Raw genomic sequence first — 20,152 nt, 5'->3', positions numbered from 1 at the left:
TCAGTGGTGACAGAAGATAACTAGATTATCAATTTAATTGTACCAACTTTATAATAACAAATATTATTGTAAGAATATAAATATGTAGACAATAAATTACGAATAATAAAATGCGCGCATCTATTTCCACAGTGACATTAAGATTGTTGTTACCACGAGAACAACAACAACAACAATAATAATAATATATGATAGTATCTCAATATCTCGAAGCACGGTCAACTTTATAAGAGTTTGTAAGAACATGAATCATTGATAGTTGTTGTTTTTGTTTTTGTCATCACACATTATTTTTTTTTTTAATAGTATAAAAGTTGGTGGCAATGGGAATGATAGAAATGGTGGTAGCAGTGGTAAGAGATTCATACCGTTTACATTGTTAAAATTTTTACAGTACGTACAGCCACTACAGTAGTAATGGTAGTAATTTCAGTTGACTTGTTTGTTTTTATGTTTATAAAGTGTATACTACTCAGATGAGTTATCATATAAGTTTAGATGAGTTCAGATCAGAGTAAAAAGAAAGAGACAAGTGAATGTTGGTTGCACATTAGTACATACACCAGTGCAACAACTAAAATATTATCATTATTATTATTATTAATTAAAGATTGTTTTATTATGTTTGCATTTACATCAGCTGTTTTACTGCCATGCGAATAGTAATGACAGCTCGATTTTAAAAAAAATAAAAACCTTTAATCTATATAACATCGATGGCTTTGATGATAATGTTTTTAAAAACAAACGACAAATAATAATAATAATCATAATAATAATAATAATTTATGTGAGTTATTTGGATAAAATTAATATGAACGGAAGCTTGGGTGGACACCGTGGTCCAGAGCAACATCCAACAAGATTTGCTGATTATTTTGTTATTTGTGGACTTGACAAAGACTCTGGCCTTGAACCTGACAAATATTTTGGTAAGCAATCTTGATTATTATTATTATTATTATTATTATTATTATTATTATTATTGTTGCTGTTGTTGTTGTTTTTATAATAAATAGCATATCAGTATTATGTTATTTCTTTGGTTCATCATAAATCCTTATTGATCGTCTGCATTTTCTATTTTAATTTAAATTGTCATTATTAATCGGGTTTAATTATTGCTTTTGGAGAATGGAACTGAATTAATTGCATAGTTTGTGTGAAGCAGCGAGTTTGCGCAAAAAAAATTTCAACATTCTTAATCTAACATAAAAATCATTTTTTAAAAATAATTAAATAACTAATTATATAAAGAAAGTGAACAGATTAAATTTAACTCCAAGTATATCCATAGTGTTTTGTTACAAGACTTAATATTATTTTTTTCGCTTCCAGAATACAGAGTATAAAGAATAATAACAATAATAATAAAATGGATTTTTTTTTTTTTTTTTTTTTCAAAGTAGGTAAATTTTTTGTGAGGTGCTCGTTTATGTGTTGTTATTATTATTATAGTATAAGGCCGTATAGTAGTTTAAAGTAGTTGCATTGAGTAGCATACTGCATGCGCAAACAATGTGGACCACAGGAAGCAACAGATCTTGCTGAAAGAATATAAGAGAGACCTCCTCTCCGGAACCGTATCCAATACAAAATACAATCCAAGTTGTTGATGATATAAATGCTGCTTTATATATCTATTTTTATTTTTATTTTTATTACATGTAGATATATCTCCTCATATCATATAATATCGTATCGAGTGGCCTACTCATCTTGTTTTCTCTTTCCCTTAGGTGAGCACATATATTAATACATATTCCTTTTTAACAAAACAACACATGTTTAATATTTTTTACGATAATTAATTAAATAATTTTATTTTAAAGTAGTATATTTGCTCTAAAAAAGTATAAAACAAATAAAAGGCGGAAATCTCCAACACATTGTTTTACTTAATTTAGATTTTTTATTTTTTTTTTTAAATTGTAATGTAACGGTAACTGTAGTGTAGTGAGTATAGACTTAAAAAATAAATATATATATAATGCAATCAACAGTCAACACAATAAAAACTAGTAGTATCATATATATACAACTTTAATTTTATAATTCTATAATTGTAATAAAATTGACATTGACATCAACTGCTCGTTTACTACACTTTATCTATACAGATAATTATCAACTATTAAAAGACAATCACAATCTATCCTCGTTACCTTTTAAATTTTTTTTTTATTCTGTTCATTATCTTTGACAACGAACTTTTAAATTAATAAGCTTATAATAATAACTATTACTATTTTAAATTACTACTTTTAGATAATCCCTTTCACCAAGAAATTACTTATTTTTCATTACCGTCTTGACTTTTATTGCACGACTCGTTCGTGCTTTACGATCGAAAAATTTTTTTTCGCCTCACTTCGGTAACTAATCAATTATTATACCCTTGTTAGTTTACGGAATTAAGATGGTTTGCATACTATTTTGAAGAAAATTTAGTGGAGATTAATTCCATACTTTTCAAAAATTTATTTAGTTGAATAAAAACGGAAAAAACATCAAAAATAGTTTTAAAAAATTTCCTGTCCGTTAAGTATGAAACCCGTATACACGATAACTTGCGAAAAAATGCAGTAATTGAAACAAATTTTTTTTTAAAAAATTCTTTGAAATAATTGTAGGTCTCCTATTGCAAATGGCTAGGTAACTCAGTGTCGTTTAATTACAATTAATAAAAGAATAAAAAAGGCTGTATAACTATATATCTATATATCTATGTAAAACTAACATGGATGGTGATATATCTATACATTATACGGACATTTATTCCGCTAGGGGCGCTTGTGCATTACCGTCCTAGAACAGCTGTTTTTTTTGCTAATAGGTAGGCCTGAATTTTTTTTCAATTCAATTTTTTTTTATTTTTGTTTTTATTTACGTTTATTTTTTTTTTGTTATTAATCGAGATATTTTGAATAAGTTCTTTTATAATTATAAAAAAATAATAACATAATAAAAAACAAGACAAGTTTTAATGAAAGAGAATTGTATATATTTTAAATTTATTCGCACTTCCCGCCATTTTTTTTATTGTTATTTATTATTTCATAATATATGAGCATTACGAGTCGTGCACTTTTGGATTTTCCAAATTTTTTTTTTATTTACTCCGTTCCACATGAGAAAGTAATAGATCCAATACAAGTGATATACTATAACATACTCATTATAATTTTCTATATTATATTCAAGTTAAATTTCTATTAAATCGAGTCTATTTACAGTACAAGTAGCCAACAAAACTTGCATTTAATAAACAAATTTCAGTAAATATAATAATATTACTGTTTTAAAATATTATTATTTTCAATATCCGGAATTTATGCAAACAATAACAACAGCAACCAGAATCTATATGAATAGAAGGGATTTGAGGTCTACCACCAATAAGGGTTCCCTTCTATTCCCTTATATTTTACAAAACAAGCTCACTGAGCTATAAAGTAGAAAAAAGAAAAAAGAAAAAAGAAAAAAGAAAAAATAGAAAAGAGCCCTAAAACTGACTCATGTATATATATTTGTTCATATATGCATTAGTCATACACTGTACCCATCAAGTGAGCAACCAATTAAATCCATTTCATTCGAGCGTTTAGTTTTTAACTTTTTGTCTTATTTAACGTATTACTAAAAATGATTATAATAATAATAAATGTTTTATTGGACACATATAACTATGATGATAATAAGTATTATTATTATAATAAAAAATCATAAATGTCGGAAAAAAAAAAAAAAGGAATGTCTTTATTAATATTATGAAACTTATTTATTTATTTATTTTTTTTTTTACACTTCAATGTTAAATTTAACTTTAAAAATATAAAATAATAATGAGATGACTTGAAAATGGTTTATTATTTTATTTATCTTTACTTATTCTCCATTTCATATCTTAATATATGACCCTTTCGACACCATACAGTGTAAAGGTCAATATTTTAATCGTTTTTTTTTTATTTTTTAAAAAGTGAGGTATCACAAAAATATTTTCAATGCGATCAATCAATAAATTTATTTTATTATAATAATAATAATATAAATTATCAAGTAAATTGGACAAATTTAATTTTTTAATAGTAATTTTACTACCATGTCATCATTTAACTGACAAATTACATAGCAATTGTCTCTGCTCAATTAACTTGACTGTCGACAATATAATTTTCTTAACCAAATAAATATTGGTCTTACAAATGTCTTCAATATATATATAAATATATATACTCGGCAATATGTTGTTATTGAAAAAATCTGTCTATCGGTTGACCCTGCGGGCCAGCCCCAAAACTTCCCGCTGTTTTTGAGCTCCTCGAGCTCGAAAACGTTGTTGTGGATACATTTTCGAGCTCTTCGAGCTCGAAAATACTTTAGTGTGCCATTGTTTTAAAAAAAAACCGATTTTAGCATTTCTGTCTCCCACGATATCTCAGGAATGAATTCACCGATTTTGATGGTTGCGGCGGCAATCGGCGTATTTTATTGAGTTCTAGAGCTGATAAAATTTTGAAATTGTTTGGTTCAGTTGTTTCGAAGATATTCGCAAAAAACTGTTTTTTACCATTTCTTTCTCCCGCGATAACTCTCGAACGAATGAACCGATTTTGATGATTGAGGCGGCAATCGACGTGTTTTATTGAGTTCTAGAGCTGATTAGATTTTGAAGTTGATCGTATGAGTCGTTTCTGAGAAATCAATAAAAAACTAAAATAAAAAAAAATTTTTAATTCTTATTCTTTGTATAACTTGTAAACTACATGACCGATTTACCCCAAAATCTAATCAAGACTAAGTTTTGGTGAGCTCTTTCGATCGCCACCAAGTACGTTCAAATCGGTTCATCCGTTCCAAAGATATCGTCGGACAAAAAAAAGTTCACACACACACACACACACACACACACACACACACACACACACGGACGTCCACCCGGGAATAGTCAGAATAGTTTCCTAGGACCTCAAAACGTCGACATCTGATGAAAACTCGATTTTCGAAAATCGGACCGAAACCAATAACTTCCCTTTTTTGAAAATTTGCAATTTTCTTAGCGGGAAGTTAAAAAAAAAATAAATAAATAAAAAAAAGTGTGTAAATAGCCATATTTAACATAAGACTATTTAATGTATGAAGAATTTTTCAAACGTGCGCTTTAATCAAGTAGTTGAAAATTTATTAAGTTTATCACTGTATTATTATAAAGAAGAAAATTGAGCTAAAGTGATCATATATATATATTAATAAAAATTCATGGCTGTGAATAAATACTTTGTTCCTGTTATTATCATCATCGCCATCAGAAACCTTCACTTTGCATAAATAAATTATTTTATTATTTTCGCTAGATAAATAAACGCTTGAATAAACTTTTAAAGGTATAAATTTTATGCGATATATAAAAATTATGCAAAAAAGGGTATATGTAATACATATTTTATAAATACATTCTTTCATTTAATATATATATATAATGATGTCCATGAACTTGTGTTAAGATAAATAAAAATAAAAGGTCGCCTCTTTTAGCATTAAATCCCCTGTTCTCCAGTTTTTCTTGTTATAATAGTTTAATAATTATGTTTATACTAACAAACAGTCGACACTCGAGATTAAAAATCAAATATTAACAATTTGTATTTAATAATTGTATAAAAAATTAACTATTTATTGTTTTCAGGAGACTCATTGCAGTGTACACCATTAGATCGTGCTTACAAAAGCAAAGTATTGGGACATTATCCAGATTCAGTACCTTGGAATCCATTTGATGAGCATGCAGTTTGTATGGTAAATTATTTTTTTTTTTTTTAAATAATTATTTAATTATCTGTTTTCTTCATGTTTATCTATATTTTAGTTATGTCTACCAAGTGGACTCAGGTTCCGTACGCAAAAGCACTCAGTTGAGCCGTCCTTTCATTCATTCGTCCTAACCAAAGAAGATGGTCGTAGAACTTATGGATTTAGTTTGGTATTTTTTGAAGAATGCCGGAATCGAAAAATTTGTGCGGCAATGCAAACTCTCCAGGCTATGTTTATAACAGAGCTAAGTAGTGGACAAAATGGAACACCGCCAGTGTGAGTATTAAATAATAATAATAATAATAATAAATAACCAATATAGTATATGATAATTATAATTTGTTTTTAGACCGAGAAAGGGCCAAGATCCACATAATACTAGATCATTGCCGAGACATTTTAAATTGTCTGCTCATTCGCCTGGGGCTGCCATGGCCTATTACGATTCAACAAAAGACAAATTGCTGGTAACCAAATCAATATCATTGCTGTGTCAGCAACCTTATCTACACGCTGCTCGTACATTCCTAACCAATCTTTACAAGTATGGATTATTTAACATTCATTTTGTTTTTAATAATATATATATATATATATATATATATATATATATTGTTTTTTTTTAATAGATGTGTTCCAAGACATCCAGGACCTGGATTAAGTCTTGAATCTTATGTTTATAATCTTCTTTATAATGTACCAGTACCATTACCAGGAAAATCACTGAAATTTTTTGTTCCAAATGATGAACCAGCAAAATCACCATTGGAACTTGTTATTTTATATCCTTGTCCGTCCACGGAACTTCCTCTACTTGATTATCCGATAAAAGATTTGTTTACATGGCTTGGGCCTGAAATCGTTATTCAATTATTTACATGTGTACTCCTTGAAAATCAAGTACTAATTCGTAGTACTGATTTTCATAAACTCATGGTTGTTGCTGAATGTATTACTGCCCTTTTATTTCCCTTTACGTGGCAACACGTTTACGTACCCATATTACCGGCAAGTCTTCATCATTTTCTTGATGCTCCTGTACCTTTTATTATGGGGTTACATGCACAGAGTGAAGGAAGTAATTTAAAAATTGCCAGTGAGGTAATATATATTTATTATTATCAATATTATTAATTACATATATAAATATATATATATATTTTTTTTTTTTTCATGTGGTTAGGCAAATCTTTGTTATGTAGATATTGATAAACAGACTAGTCAATTCCCAGAAGAGTTACCAGTTTTTCCAAGAAAAATGCAATTCCTTGCTGAAATTAGAACACTTTTAAACAAGTACAAAATACCCCATTTTGAAAAGTAAGTTTTATATATTTAAAAATAAATAAATAAATGAATAAATAAATAATTTTATTATTATTTAACAGGACTGAGAATATGGTCATAAATTATTTAAACTCAGATATAATGACAAGTAGTTTAACACTTCCTGGCTCTGGATTTCATATACCACGGAGAAAACATTCCCTTCATGATGTTTTGGATTGGGATAATAAATTAGGTACTACAAATACTAATAATATAACAACAGCAACAACAACAGCAACATCAACAACAACAGCAGTAGCACAGTCTGACGCATTGCAGAGGATTGTTGATATTGTCAAAAAAACAGGAATAAGTTTAGATGACATTGATGCTGTTGAGAATATGACCAAAGATGAAGATATAATACTCACACCTAGAGAAGAATACCAACAGACACTTGTATTTAATAATGCTATCAGAGAAATTTTTTTAAATCGTTTCGTACAATTATTTGCTGGTTATGATCATTTTGTAATACATCCAAATCAAGTAAGTTTATATTTATTTATTTAAATTATCATTTAACTAATAATAATTATTATTATTACTACAGGATAAAGATGAATGGCTTAATAATCGAGATAGTATGCATGTATTTGATAAAGCAACATTTTTATCAGATCAACCAGCTCAACATTTGCCATTCCTATCGAGATTTATCGAGACTCAAATGTTTGCGTCTCTTGTTGATACCAAAGTTATGTCATCGTGGAATCAATTGGACTCTAATATTAAAATTTTTGATTTAAGAATCGCACAAATAAAGTTAATATTATACAAATTTATATTACCGATAATATCATATTATAATTATTATTACTTAAATTTAATTATAGAAAAAAAGTTGGTGATGGAATGATTCGTTCGACACGTTATCAAGTTACAAGTAATGTTACGGAAAGTCAAAAATCATTGGAATATAAATTAAATAATGTTGATTTTGAAGCAAATCCTCCAACAGAAATACTTCCACATCGAGCTGCTTACTTTAGAAGCTTTCCTCTTCTTGATACAGTATCACTCAACAAAGAGCCAACACAAAGGTTTGTTTATTGTATATTTAATAACTATATTTATATTTGTTAACTTTTATCGTTTTATTTTAATCTGCAATACTTGAATTTTTTGGATAACAGTATACTCCGGTAAGAATTTTTTTACGTGACAAATAGTGACGATATATACATATAAAAATAAAAATAAAAATATAAAATTTATAATAATAATAATAATAATAAAATTAAATTTAAATAGCAGTAGAAAAGGTCAAACTCAGTGGAAGTACAAGATGAAATCTTTAGAGACAAATGGAAAACAACCTATACCTCAAGAAACTCAATCTCCACGACCACAAACAAAACTTTCGGCAGATATGAGCCCTGCTTTGATTGCTCAAGCTAATTGGACATTTGTCGAAAAATTGCTTAAGGTATATAGATCATATATTTGGATATATAATCAATAATAAATATATGTACTATTTTAAGGATTGTAAATCTAAAACAAAACGAATGTTGGTTGAAAAAATGGGATCAGAAGCAGTTGCTCTTGGCCATGGGACTGAATCTCTAGTAGACGTTGAGGAAAATACTTTGGTTGCCAGTCTCTGTGATTTATTGGAGCGAGTTTGGAGTCATGGATTGCAAAATAAACAAGGAAAAAGTGCCCTTTGGTCACATTTATCAATGTATCAAGAGTTGGAAGATTGCAATGACTCTGCCAAGTCTATTGATCCAAATTTTTTGTCTCCTGGTAAGTCTTGACGATTAATTTAATATAAATAATTAATTTATTAATATTTACTTGATGTTAAATTTAAATAATCTAAGCTTTATAAATGTAAATTCAATGTTTATATATTAATTATAATATAATGCAGCGTTAGCTTGGTGCGTTCTACGGAAGCGGCTTGATTGTACGTCATTAATACAAATTCATTATATATTTATATTTTTATAAACTACAACGAGATTTAGTTATCATTTTACTATATAGTCCAGTGTAGTAGAATGTATGATAAAATTTTAACACTAAATAGTGTTAAATTATTATCACCATTGTGTAAATATAGTATCATAGTAATTTTTTTATGTACACGATTTTAAATTGTATTGTTAATTGCACAACAATATTTGTTTTTTATTATTATTCTTATATTCAAGGCATGACAGTATTGTTATATAATTTATTGTAGTTGTTATTATTATTATTATTATTATTTTTTTTTTGTTCAAATTTTTATGTTTAACTAGACACAAAACCATCAAATAAATCTTTCACATTGAAGGATCGTCTATTATCATCAATAAAAAAGAGAAATATATATGAGATAGCTTCTTATATCAAGGAAAATCTTAATGGTAAATTTTAAATGTGTGCTCCAATAGTCTTGTGATGCATATATATGAAAAAAAAAAACAACAAATACAATAACCATTATGCATCCAATATTATATATATATTACAATTTAAAAATGGGTTTAAATAATAATGTGAAATTGTAATATGCATGAAGCATGTATGTTAAAATATATAAGCTTGTTCAATATTTTTTTTGTTATATGTTTGTTATGTTATGCAATGTTTGTCAATATGATAATTTAAATATTTTTTTTTTAATTCAATGAAAAATTTATGGATAATATTTTTTTTTTTTTTTTTGGTACAGATTTATCGAATTTGGCATTAGAAACTGACGTATCTCCAACAAGAGGAACAGCAGATAGAAACAGATCATCAACTGGGGAAAGAAAATCAATAGGCCCTGAACAGTTGAGACCTCTTCCAGATTCTTTAATATTCGATATTCGAAATGTACAAGCTATGACTGAAATAAAAACCCAGATTGGTTATGCAAGGGCATGGGTTAGACTTGCACTTGAAAAGAAACTACTCTCACGACATTTAAAGACTCTACTAACCAATACTACATTATTGAGGTATAATAATAATAATAATAATAATAATAATAATAATAACAATAATAATAATAATAATTAAAAATTGTTTTTTTTTTCATGTTGTTTTTTAGAAATCAATATAAACGATCAGCATTTCTTCGATGTGAAGAAGAAAAAGAACAATTTTTGTATCATTTACTGACTTTGAATGCTGTTGATTATTTTTGTTTTACAAATAATTATCCTACAACAAAATTACCTTATCGTGTTATAATATTTCCCAGTAGAAAAGCCAGCGCTGCAACAACTTCAGCAAATGGATGGATTGTTATATCAGGTACATTATGTGAAACAAATCCAGTGTCAATACCAAAAGGAGCATTGGAATTTGTATTTCATCATAAAAATCTTGGAGTTTTATCAACATTAAGAATAGGTCATGATAACAGTGGTTTATCACCTAAATGGATGGTTGAGCATGTTGTTGTACGTAATGAAGTTACTGGACATACATTTAAATTTCCATGTGGTCGTTGGCTTGGACGAGGTATAGATGATGGTTCTACTGAAAGATTACTTGTTGGTGGTTTGGTACCGAAAAATATTGATAATGATGAACTTGTTGAAACTTGTTCAACTCCACCACGATGTAGATCACCAAGTATACCACGTAATAAACAAAATTTATCATCAGATGAATTACAGCATGTATTGGGTGAAGCTGTTAATGCTATTGTTAAATTTCATTATCGACGTGATCATCAAGATGGATCACTTACTGCTTTATTGTGTGGAGAAGGCGGACTTGTACCATCATTGGAACAAACATTTTTGTATGGATTTAAAAATCAACGTATATTTGGTAAAAATTTTTATTTATGGGATTATTTTATCAGAGTTAAAGAAAATTTTGAAATGTCATTGTTGGAAGAAATGGATCAATACTCAAAGAGATTAAATAAAGATAATGATAGAAAACTTTATGCTGAAAATAATAAAAAATTTACAATATTACGTTGTTATTGTCATCTTATTGACCAAATAAATACTTTTAGTCATACTTTAGGAAAAGATGGAAAATTTCAGTTATTTATATGTTTAGCTGCAAGGGAACAACTTCTTCATCCAATGTTACGTCCAATGAGTGATGCACGATCAACAGCTGAAATGTATGAAGATACATCATTTTTGAAAAATCAAACATTGTTAAATTTTCTTATTCACATTTTGGAGCCGTTAAGTGAATTTCACATAGTCCTTGAAAAAAGTTTAACTCATGGAATTTCAAGTATATGTTAATTTTAAAAGACTAAAATAGTATCGATAATATATAATTGTTATCTGAGGAACCACAACATAAATTAAAATAATAAAATATTGTTAATAATAATAAGATAATTAAATGGGAATCTATCTATCTAGTGAAACTTGTTGCGTTGATTAAAGACTGTCCAGTGTAATTATTAAAAATAAATGTTTCTAGCAAAAGTAACATTTAAAAATAATAATTAATAATATTTATATGTAATTGCTATGTCAGGTAAATCTTGTCTTGGATCCAACCAAAGATATTATTATTCTAGTTATAACTGTCTAAGTAATAGCAATTGTGATTTTATGAAATTTTAACATGACATTTTTAATATACCCTTTTTTTTAGTTTTATTTTATTATATCAGTTACAATGAGAAAATATACTCAATTAATTTTTATGGCTTTTTAAAAACTTTATGATAAATTTGTCAAGTAACGAAAACGTAATTATAAATGCCAACATATTTTATTAAGAATTAGACAATATATTTAATATTTATTAACGGCTAATAAGGCCATACTCGAAAAAAAAAAAAATTCAACCTTTTAAATTTTCATATGCCATATGTTATTTTTTATTTTATAGGCTCTTTATATATTATTTAATAAAGTAGTCGTAAATTAAAATAATAATTGTCAAATGATAATAATTACTTTATATAAGATATGAAAAAAAAAAATAACCAATTATGATTTATAATTTATAATGAATTGAGCTATATGATAAATTATTTTATATAAAAAACGTAGCAATAATTTTGTGTGATACTGTATATTTTATTTTATCTCAATTACAAATATTTTATAATTTAATATTATTCAGTTCATAAACTGCACATTAGTTGTTTAATTTTTTTAATTTATAAAAATAATACGTGCAATTTGTTTGTATTGTATTGATGCCAAATAATAAAAAATTAGTAGCTCAATAAAATTTATTAGTTATTTAATTAACTGATTAATTTATTTCATAAATTCAAAAATTTATTGAGATTAATTATTTGTTTAAATTAATAATTAAACTTGTAACAAAAAGGTACTCTAGTTAATTTATTTAATGTGAAATATGTATATTGTATACAGTAAAAGTACATATATGATTTAATAAAACTATTTAGCTAAATTTATAAATATGAGATTTAATTTCGATAATATACAACCAAAAATAATTTTCCATTATATCAATACATGATGAATATGTATTATATATTAAATTAAATTTAAGTGTTTTATTGTACAGTAGATATATCAAATAAAAAAAAAGAAAAAAAAATACGACGAGTATTTAATATTTTTATTCTTTTGAGTTTTATTTATTTTTTTATCAATTAGAAATGATATTTTTTTTTAAACGGTAATTTATTTTTAGATCAATAATTATATATAACAAGCATAAATTAAAAATGAATAAATAAATATGTAATGCTGCAACAGCAAAAGCAACAGCAAAAGCAAAAGCAAAAGCAAAAGGTAGGAGTACTGAGCAGTACATAGCATATGATAAAAAGTGCGTGGGTAGAGTGAAACATTTAATTTATACCTAACCAGTCGAAACACCATACAACCTTATACAATTTCATACAACTTTATGGTTTGTTATATGGCTCGTATCGTGTGTACTTGTATTTATGTATTTATGTATTTATGTATTTGTGTAGGCGCTTCTGGTTATCCCACTCTGTTAAAAAAACTTGCGGTTTAAAAATTTGTCCGGTATGAAACGTATGGAAAGTTAAGAGCAATACGCTTGAATACGTTCATAAACTCTATCGTTACATGAGACGCATGAGAGACATAAGACCAATGAATAGGTAGGTGTGTATCATGACCATCATAACTGATCATAACTGATCATAACTGATCATAAGCTCTACAACGGGTAAGGGCGGTCAGGGCTACATTATATTATTTTTTATCTTTTAAGTATTTATAAATACTCGCAAGTATATCTATAGTTATTTGCAAGGATAGACTTTCTTGGAGGATTTACACATACATTAGCTGAAAATTATTTTATTTTTAATTGTACTTTAATTTGCCAAAATAAATAATATATTATTTTAATAGCACAGATATTCTCATATATCTCATATATCACGTATATACAAGTCACAGTTTGTTATAAAATTAATAAATATATGCATGTAAGATAATAATTTATCGTTACTAATCGTAGTATACAAATAATACATTATAAAGATAGAATTAAATTATAATGAATAAAATATAGTATTTATCTGTGAGTATCAATTGACAGCTTTCCGACTCTCTTTTTTAATAATCCATTTATTTAAGCCTACGTAAAATATATGTACCATTATTACTGTTATTATTATTATTATTTTTTGTTGTGATTTTAGAGTAAAGTTAAGAGATAATCCACACAGTGATAAATAATAAAACAACCAAGTGATTTTGTATTTAGAATTAAAACACCTTAATTAACCATTAAACCTTTTGATTTGGAAAAGTTCACAATACGTAATTTTTTTCTATTTATCTAAAATCTGAGTCAAGCCATAAAAAAAATTAAAAAACAATGTCAGCTGACGGATTATAGGATATTAAATGACATTTATCAAGCAACAGGTGCGTGGAACCGCTGACATAACAAACGTAAATGTTGTCATGATTTTTTAAGTTCAAGCTTTGCAGCAACTTTCGCTCTTTATTTTGCTAAAAAAATTTTTTTGATTTTAAGAAAAAACTAAATCTTGTAAGCAATATTGTTATTGCTTCCTGCTATTTCAGTGTGATTTTGTAATTCAGCTGTTACTGTAATGTACACAGTGTATTATATATATATATATTTTATATCTTATAACTAGTCTTGGTAATAGTATAATACAGTTGCAGTTGAGAAAGTTAACGAGGTGTGGACTTGATTAACTATAAAACAGAATCAACAGAAAGATACAAAGTTTAAACAACGATTTTTAAATTTTATCTACTGAATATTAAACAGGATCGATTAAAGTTATACTTTATTCAAATAATTATCTTCATAACTATTCCTTTTAATTTTATTTCTAATTTAAAGTTTAAAATATTTAATAAAGATTAAAAGTTTACGAGTCCGTTGAACTCTTATATATTTTTAAATCCTTCAAGGATACAATATATCTAATTTTATTTTACTTCATTTATGATTTTTTTTTTTTTTTATCAATAATTATTGTCAACATTTATGTTAAAAGAATATTAACTAAAAGGGTATGCAGCCTTTTAAAGGCGAGGCTGATAAGCCTACAAGACTTAAGTATCATATATATACATATATATATTATAATACCGAATTCAAGATTCACGTCTATTTGTATTGTATGTACATTGTACATTAAAGTATGTCTGTATGTATGTATATGTAACTCGTTATTCTATACTACTTGTATATACTAATAATAATAAAATAAATGATATATAAAAATTTATAATTTTTTTCTTTACAGTTTATAGATAAAGATTTAAAATAAAAGATGATTAAACTAGGATGATGTTACGGTTGAAAAAAGTGATATCAACACTTGCTTCGGTAGCTGTCATCATTTACCGTGACGAGTAATAAAGTTTGTAATGAATTACGTAATTGTGTAAAGGCGCAAAGGCGCTTAGTCAAAGAGAATACGGAGCATTCCATCTTTCATCATATACATAAATGTTTTAAATTGAACGGAAGTACACGATTATAATCATAATCGTCTTAGTATTGGTGTTAGTTTTGGTCTTACTCTTAGTTACAATAATAAATTACACATTATATATGAGAACTTTGGCCGGATGAAAAATTCGATTACTCCATTACATTTACTAATTTATGTATTATATTTTATGTGAGTCAGAAGAAATATGTGTACTATTGTACATATTGACTTGTTGGCCTCACTGTCGCCCACCGAGGCCAAAGATGTCTCCGCATTCTTATTAAATATATATAATTTATTATTAGAGTTACTGTTATATTAGAAAATGAAAATTTTCCAAGTAATGAGTAGTAATGACAGAGGGAGTAAATTTAGTGATTTAACCGGTAAAACAAAAGAGAATACGAATACGAGAAATGGTGATTGGTAAACGCGGTAAGCGCCGTAAGCGCCGATCGTCGATCGACCGATAAAATCCGAGAGTGACCGAGGTCTTCCGAACGGCTATGCCATCAGAGACTCAGATATCGAATAACATTCGTGGGCTGTGCACGTTCTGCACGTTACTACTCCGGCTACTCCGACTACTCCGACTACTCCTATCCTATTCTATACTTTCTCATCTTTTAAACTTGTACACATAACATAAGTAACACTCTACTCAAAACCCTCTAAACTCTAAGTAAATACTACTAAGCTCCAAGCTCATTTCACATCGGCGTATCACCGTATCACTATATACCTGAAACGTCGTGTCCTATCAAATAATCGAATTGAATCGATTCAAGATTAAATCGGTTAGTTGCTCAAACCTTAAACTGATAAGTTTTATATAAGTATATCTGATATATCTCGTGTTGCCGCTGATCTCACACCAGACAATTGCAATCGTTACGATGATTTGATTTATTTATATTTCAGTAATAAACACGTGTTTATTATTTTTACAAGTAATGTAAATAGTGCATAAATATTTAATTAACTATTATATTAATAATATTAACTCGTGTTATTTAAATGAAAAAGTGATAAGGTGATTTATTTTTAATGGTTGCATGGACAAATGAAAATTACAAAAATATTTATCATAAAGATAAAAATATAATAAAACGTTATGGAATTACAAATGGTAAGCTTTTATTTATTATCTATGTAAAAATACTATCTTCTATTATTATTATTAGGTTTTAATGATATACATTAAAAATAAATCTAACGGTACCAAGAATGTGCCACAAATGCTCCGATTTATGAAAACGTGAAGAGGCTTTCAAGTTTTTTAATTTTTAAATTCATTATATATATATTGAATGAGAATAAAGTTGGCAATAATGAAAAAAAAAAAAAAAGTAAATAAGAAAGAGAATCAATCTTTATAGCTCTACCAAAAGTAGTTTAGATCATTAATAGCTTTATAAATGTTTGATTTTTTAAATTTCACTTATAAACTTAAATAATGCCCCAGTATCGCGCTTGTTCATATTATCGATCTACGATAACTCTGTTTAGTTAAATGTTTATATTTTTCACATACTTGAGCTATATAACTTAATATATTTAGATAAAAGATAATAAATATAAATATTCAATAACCGTTATTGCGATCTTAAAATTAAATCCAGGTTTAAAATAACTCAAAATCGATCAAAATTTAATAATTTAAAATATTATTAAAAATGATAATAGGAATTTTTATTTATTCATATTATTATTTAGACTCTAATAGACAACACCATAAACACACACATTATCGTTGTATGTTTTTTCGTTTACTACAAAAGACTTTTATTACTATTAAATATTTTATAATGAAGAAAACATAAAAAATTGATTTTAAAAAAATTATACAAAAGTATAGACAATTAATAATAATCTTGCATCGTAAATAAATGAATAAATAAAAAAAAAAAGTTATTATTACTATTTATGAAAAAATAAGCAGTCTTAAAAGTAATATACATTAATACTTGTAGCTTGTTCTTGTCCTCTTGACACATATAAATAAATGATCCTGCATAAATCGTGCATAAATTATTACGTGACCATATTCTAATTCATTTTGCGTGGGTACACGAATAAGCTTTATTATTATTGCAACTGCTACATGCTGGTAAACGAGTATAAACGAGTAAACGAATAAACGAATAAACGAATAAACGAATAAATGAACAACAATAATATATATATAACATATAACACATAAAATAATAATAACAATAATCATCCATGCACTTGGAATCTCGGTACACCTATCGGTCTATTGCAATACCTTTTAACTTGATGTAGTCGTACTTACCAATGGGAATAAATTATTAAGTATGTATACATATAACACAAACATATTTACTTTTTTTATTATTTTCTTACTAGCAATCGCTCATTTTAATCCGTTACTTACCGTACCGTATATATATATATATACATTTAAGATTCATCGTCTATTATATTTCATAATCCACATTTATGAGAGAAAATTAATTAACTATATTTCATTCTCACATAAATCAATTTTTCAATAAAAAAAGAGGAAAAAAACTTATGTTACGTTTTAAGTTAAAAAAGAAAGAAATATATTTATATGTATTCTTTGATAAAATAAAATATCCGGCATTTGTCTTGTTAATATGTTTACATAAATACATAAATATATGTTATATCTATTGATCTATACGACTTACGACAATTTTGTTTGTATTAAATTAATGGCCGTTATAAAAGCTCATGAACATACGTACAATATATACTATAAATTTTATATATATATGAGCATATGAATCTGTTCCCGGATAATCAGTATAAAACGAATCAACCGAATAAGGAATTCAATATCTCATCGCATTGAAAAGAGACCCGGAGAAGAGCGACGGTATCATGAACCGATGATCAACGTGTGCTCGTTGATCAAAGTGATGCCGATTATAGCTGGTGCCTGTGTTTATATGTATTAGTACTCATCGATTTTCGATCTTTTATCCAGATTTTATTTGTCACATAATGCTTTACACCATTTTTCATTTTATTCATTACTTATATTGATATATATTTTAAAATATCTATATAATAAATGTTGGATGATGTTAAGTAACGTGAGTGGCTCACGAAATAAACTAACTGATGACAATGTTTTTGCTGCTGCTGCTACTGCTGCTGCTTGATAACAAAAAATTGAAACTTACTGTGCGTAATCATCAATGGTGATCACAAGTGTGCGTGTGTGTATGTGTGCGTGTGCAGTCGTGATTCGCAAGCGCAGAATCTTTGTAGAGGCGTGTATAGTACCTGTACACCACAGTGCAACAAACAGTTTATATACACTTGTGTTGATTCTCTTTTTCTCTCTGTTGAGTAAGAAAAAGAAAGAGGTAATGGAGAATGAACGCATGAATGGAACTTTTCATTCACATTTATACACACATTAAAGAATGTATATATATATATATCTTTTTACAAATACGTCAGGGATTAATGAATGAAGAAAAAAAGGGTAACATGTTCCGTGGAAATTAAAAAATAAATGGTCATTGAGTAAAATAATTGTCGCTGTTGGGTTGTCTAACTCTAATGTTTAACCAAGTCTAGCTATGTCTAGCTATTATGTCTAGCTATGTCTAGCGTCTCAATGTAATCGACAAGAAGCTGATCGTTACAGCCTTTGGCGCCGTACTGACGATCTTGTAGATCAAGTCTCGTCTTTAGTGGCGCTGCAGCACTTGCAGCAGGCGTCGCGCTTTGTACTCATCGTTAGTATGACAAAATAATGATAACAATGATAAATTAAAAATCAACTAAACAGAATGAAACTACTCGCAGGTTACAACAGTACGTTGTTTTGTATTCGAGTAGTACTTGGCTTGATAAAGATAGCTTTTATACTTATTAGTTATATTCTACCAAGAGAGAAAGATAGACTATGTATATATATAGATATATATAATACTGGATGCATGGTGTGGCGCTTGGGTTGTTTTATCTTAAAAAAGAACGATACTCTGTTTCCTTGTTTGTAAAGCTGTTCGAGGACTTATATGGAATAAGGGCCAGTATGAACACGACAAGTATAAACCTATATATATATACATATATATTAAAGAGAGACACATTTGTGGGTTGGTTAAATTCAGATGCATGTGTGTCATTTAGTAACCCTCCGCATGTTGAGTTAACAATACTTTTTAAAACCTTTGGGGGGTTTTTGTCAATTGATGAATGAACATCAGCCAGACAAAATCATTTGAGCTCGCGAAAATTTAATTGACATTAGGCATCTTACAGATGGATATTTATTTATATATTATTTTTAGTTATTAAATTTAATTCAACTCAATTTTTTAGAAATATTAATGTAAATTTAAAAATAGTTATATATATATATATTATAATATATAACTGTCAAAAGACTTTAATGTATTTATTAAATTCTCAAGTTGAATAACTTAATCTGTTCTGGAGTAATAAAAATAATTTTCAATCAATCTAATTCTTTGGTTCTTTAGTACATCCATTGAACATTACTGAAATAAATTAGTGAAAAAAATATAGTATTTAAGTTTGCAAGAAAAGGATAGAGGAATGTAAACTGGGTTGTATTTTAACGTTGAGTACTTGATGTCCAGTTTGATAAATTCCCCCAACTATTATACATCCTTATATTATATTTGTATTTGTATTATATATCCGTGCATCAGCAATTATATTACATGCACACAAACATACAAAGAGACATTTCGCTGGGGAATGTGGTGTTTGATGAATGAAAAGAACCAAGGGACGCCATCCGCTTCTTAACTTGTTCTTTTTCTTCTTCTTCTTCTGCTTCGTCTTGGTCTTGGTCTTGTAATTCTTCTTTAAATTTTTTTTTTTTTTTTGCTTCCGATCGTCTGCTCAATGGAACTAAACGAGTTTCCCGTCTGTACTTACTGTGTAACTCTGGCAGAGATACTTTTAATACAAGTTTAATAAATGCCTTACTGATATATCTCTACTCTCTAACGAATAAATGGGAGCCCAAATATATGGACGATTTGCAAGCACAATCTCATGTTTACTATACTTTATTCACCTATAACAAGCAATTTTATTATTGTTACATTGCTACATTGCTCAAAACGATTAAATAACAATAAAGTGTATTTAATATGTATTTAGTTTATTTAT

The 20,152-nt window shown here is 27.3% G+C and overlaps 1 protein-coding gene across 5 annotated transcripts; it reads left to right on the top strand.

Moving 5' to 3' along the window:
• The first annotated feature begins 229 nt into the window (after positions 1-229).
• LOC130677714 (DENN domain-containing protein 5B) lies at positions 230-11,917 on the top strand. Of its 5 annotated transcripts, none has more exons than XM_057484562.1 (14): positions 230-932; positions 5,690-5,799; positions 5,870-6,090; positions 6,164-6,358; positions 6,444-6,915; positions 6,998-7,134; positions 7,203-7,632; positions 7,697-7,908; positions 7,980-8,186; positions 8,401-8,572; positions 8,631-8,895; positions 9,396-9,503; positions 9,812-10,082; positions 10,175-11,917. In XM_057484562.1, the coding sequence occupies exons 1-14, from the start codon at positions 815-817 to the stop codon at positions 11,340-11,342; spliced, it is 4,086 nt and encodes a 1,361-aa protein (XP_057340545.1). In that variant the 5' UTR covers positions 230-814; the 3' UTR covers positions 11,343-11,917. The 5 variants fall into 5 exon arrangements, with proteins under 5 accessions (XP_057340545.1, XP_057340543.1, XP_057340547.1 ...); XM_057484560.1 differs by having other exon boundaries at positions 233-932; positions 8,398-8,572; positions 10,175-11,916; XM_057484564.1 differs by lacking the exon at positions 9,396-9,503 and adding an exon at positions 9,023-9,058 and having other exon boundaries at positions 308-932; positions 8,398-8,572; positions 10,175-11,915.
• Positions 11,918-20,152: the final 8,235 nt, after the last annotated feature.

This window comes from Microplitis mediator, chromosome 11 (genome assembly GCF_029852145.1).
Source record: "Microplitis mediator isolate UGA2020A chromosome 11, iyMicMedi2.1, whole genome shotgun sequence".
Lineage (NCBI taxonomy): Eukaryota > Metazoa > Arthropoda > Insecta > Hymenoptera > Braconidae > Microplitis > Microplitis mediator.
Note: the sequence above shows the minus strand (reverse complement) of the source record. Positions and strands in the feature narration are given on the sequence as shown.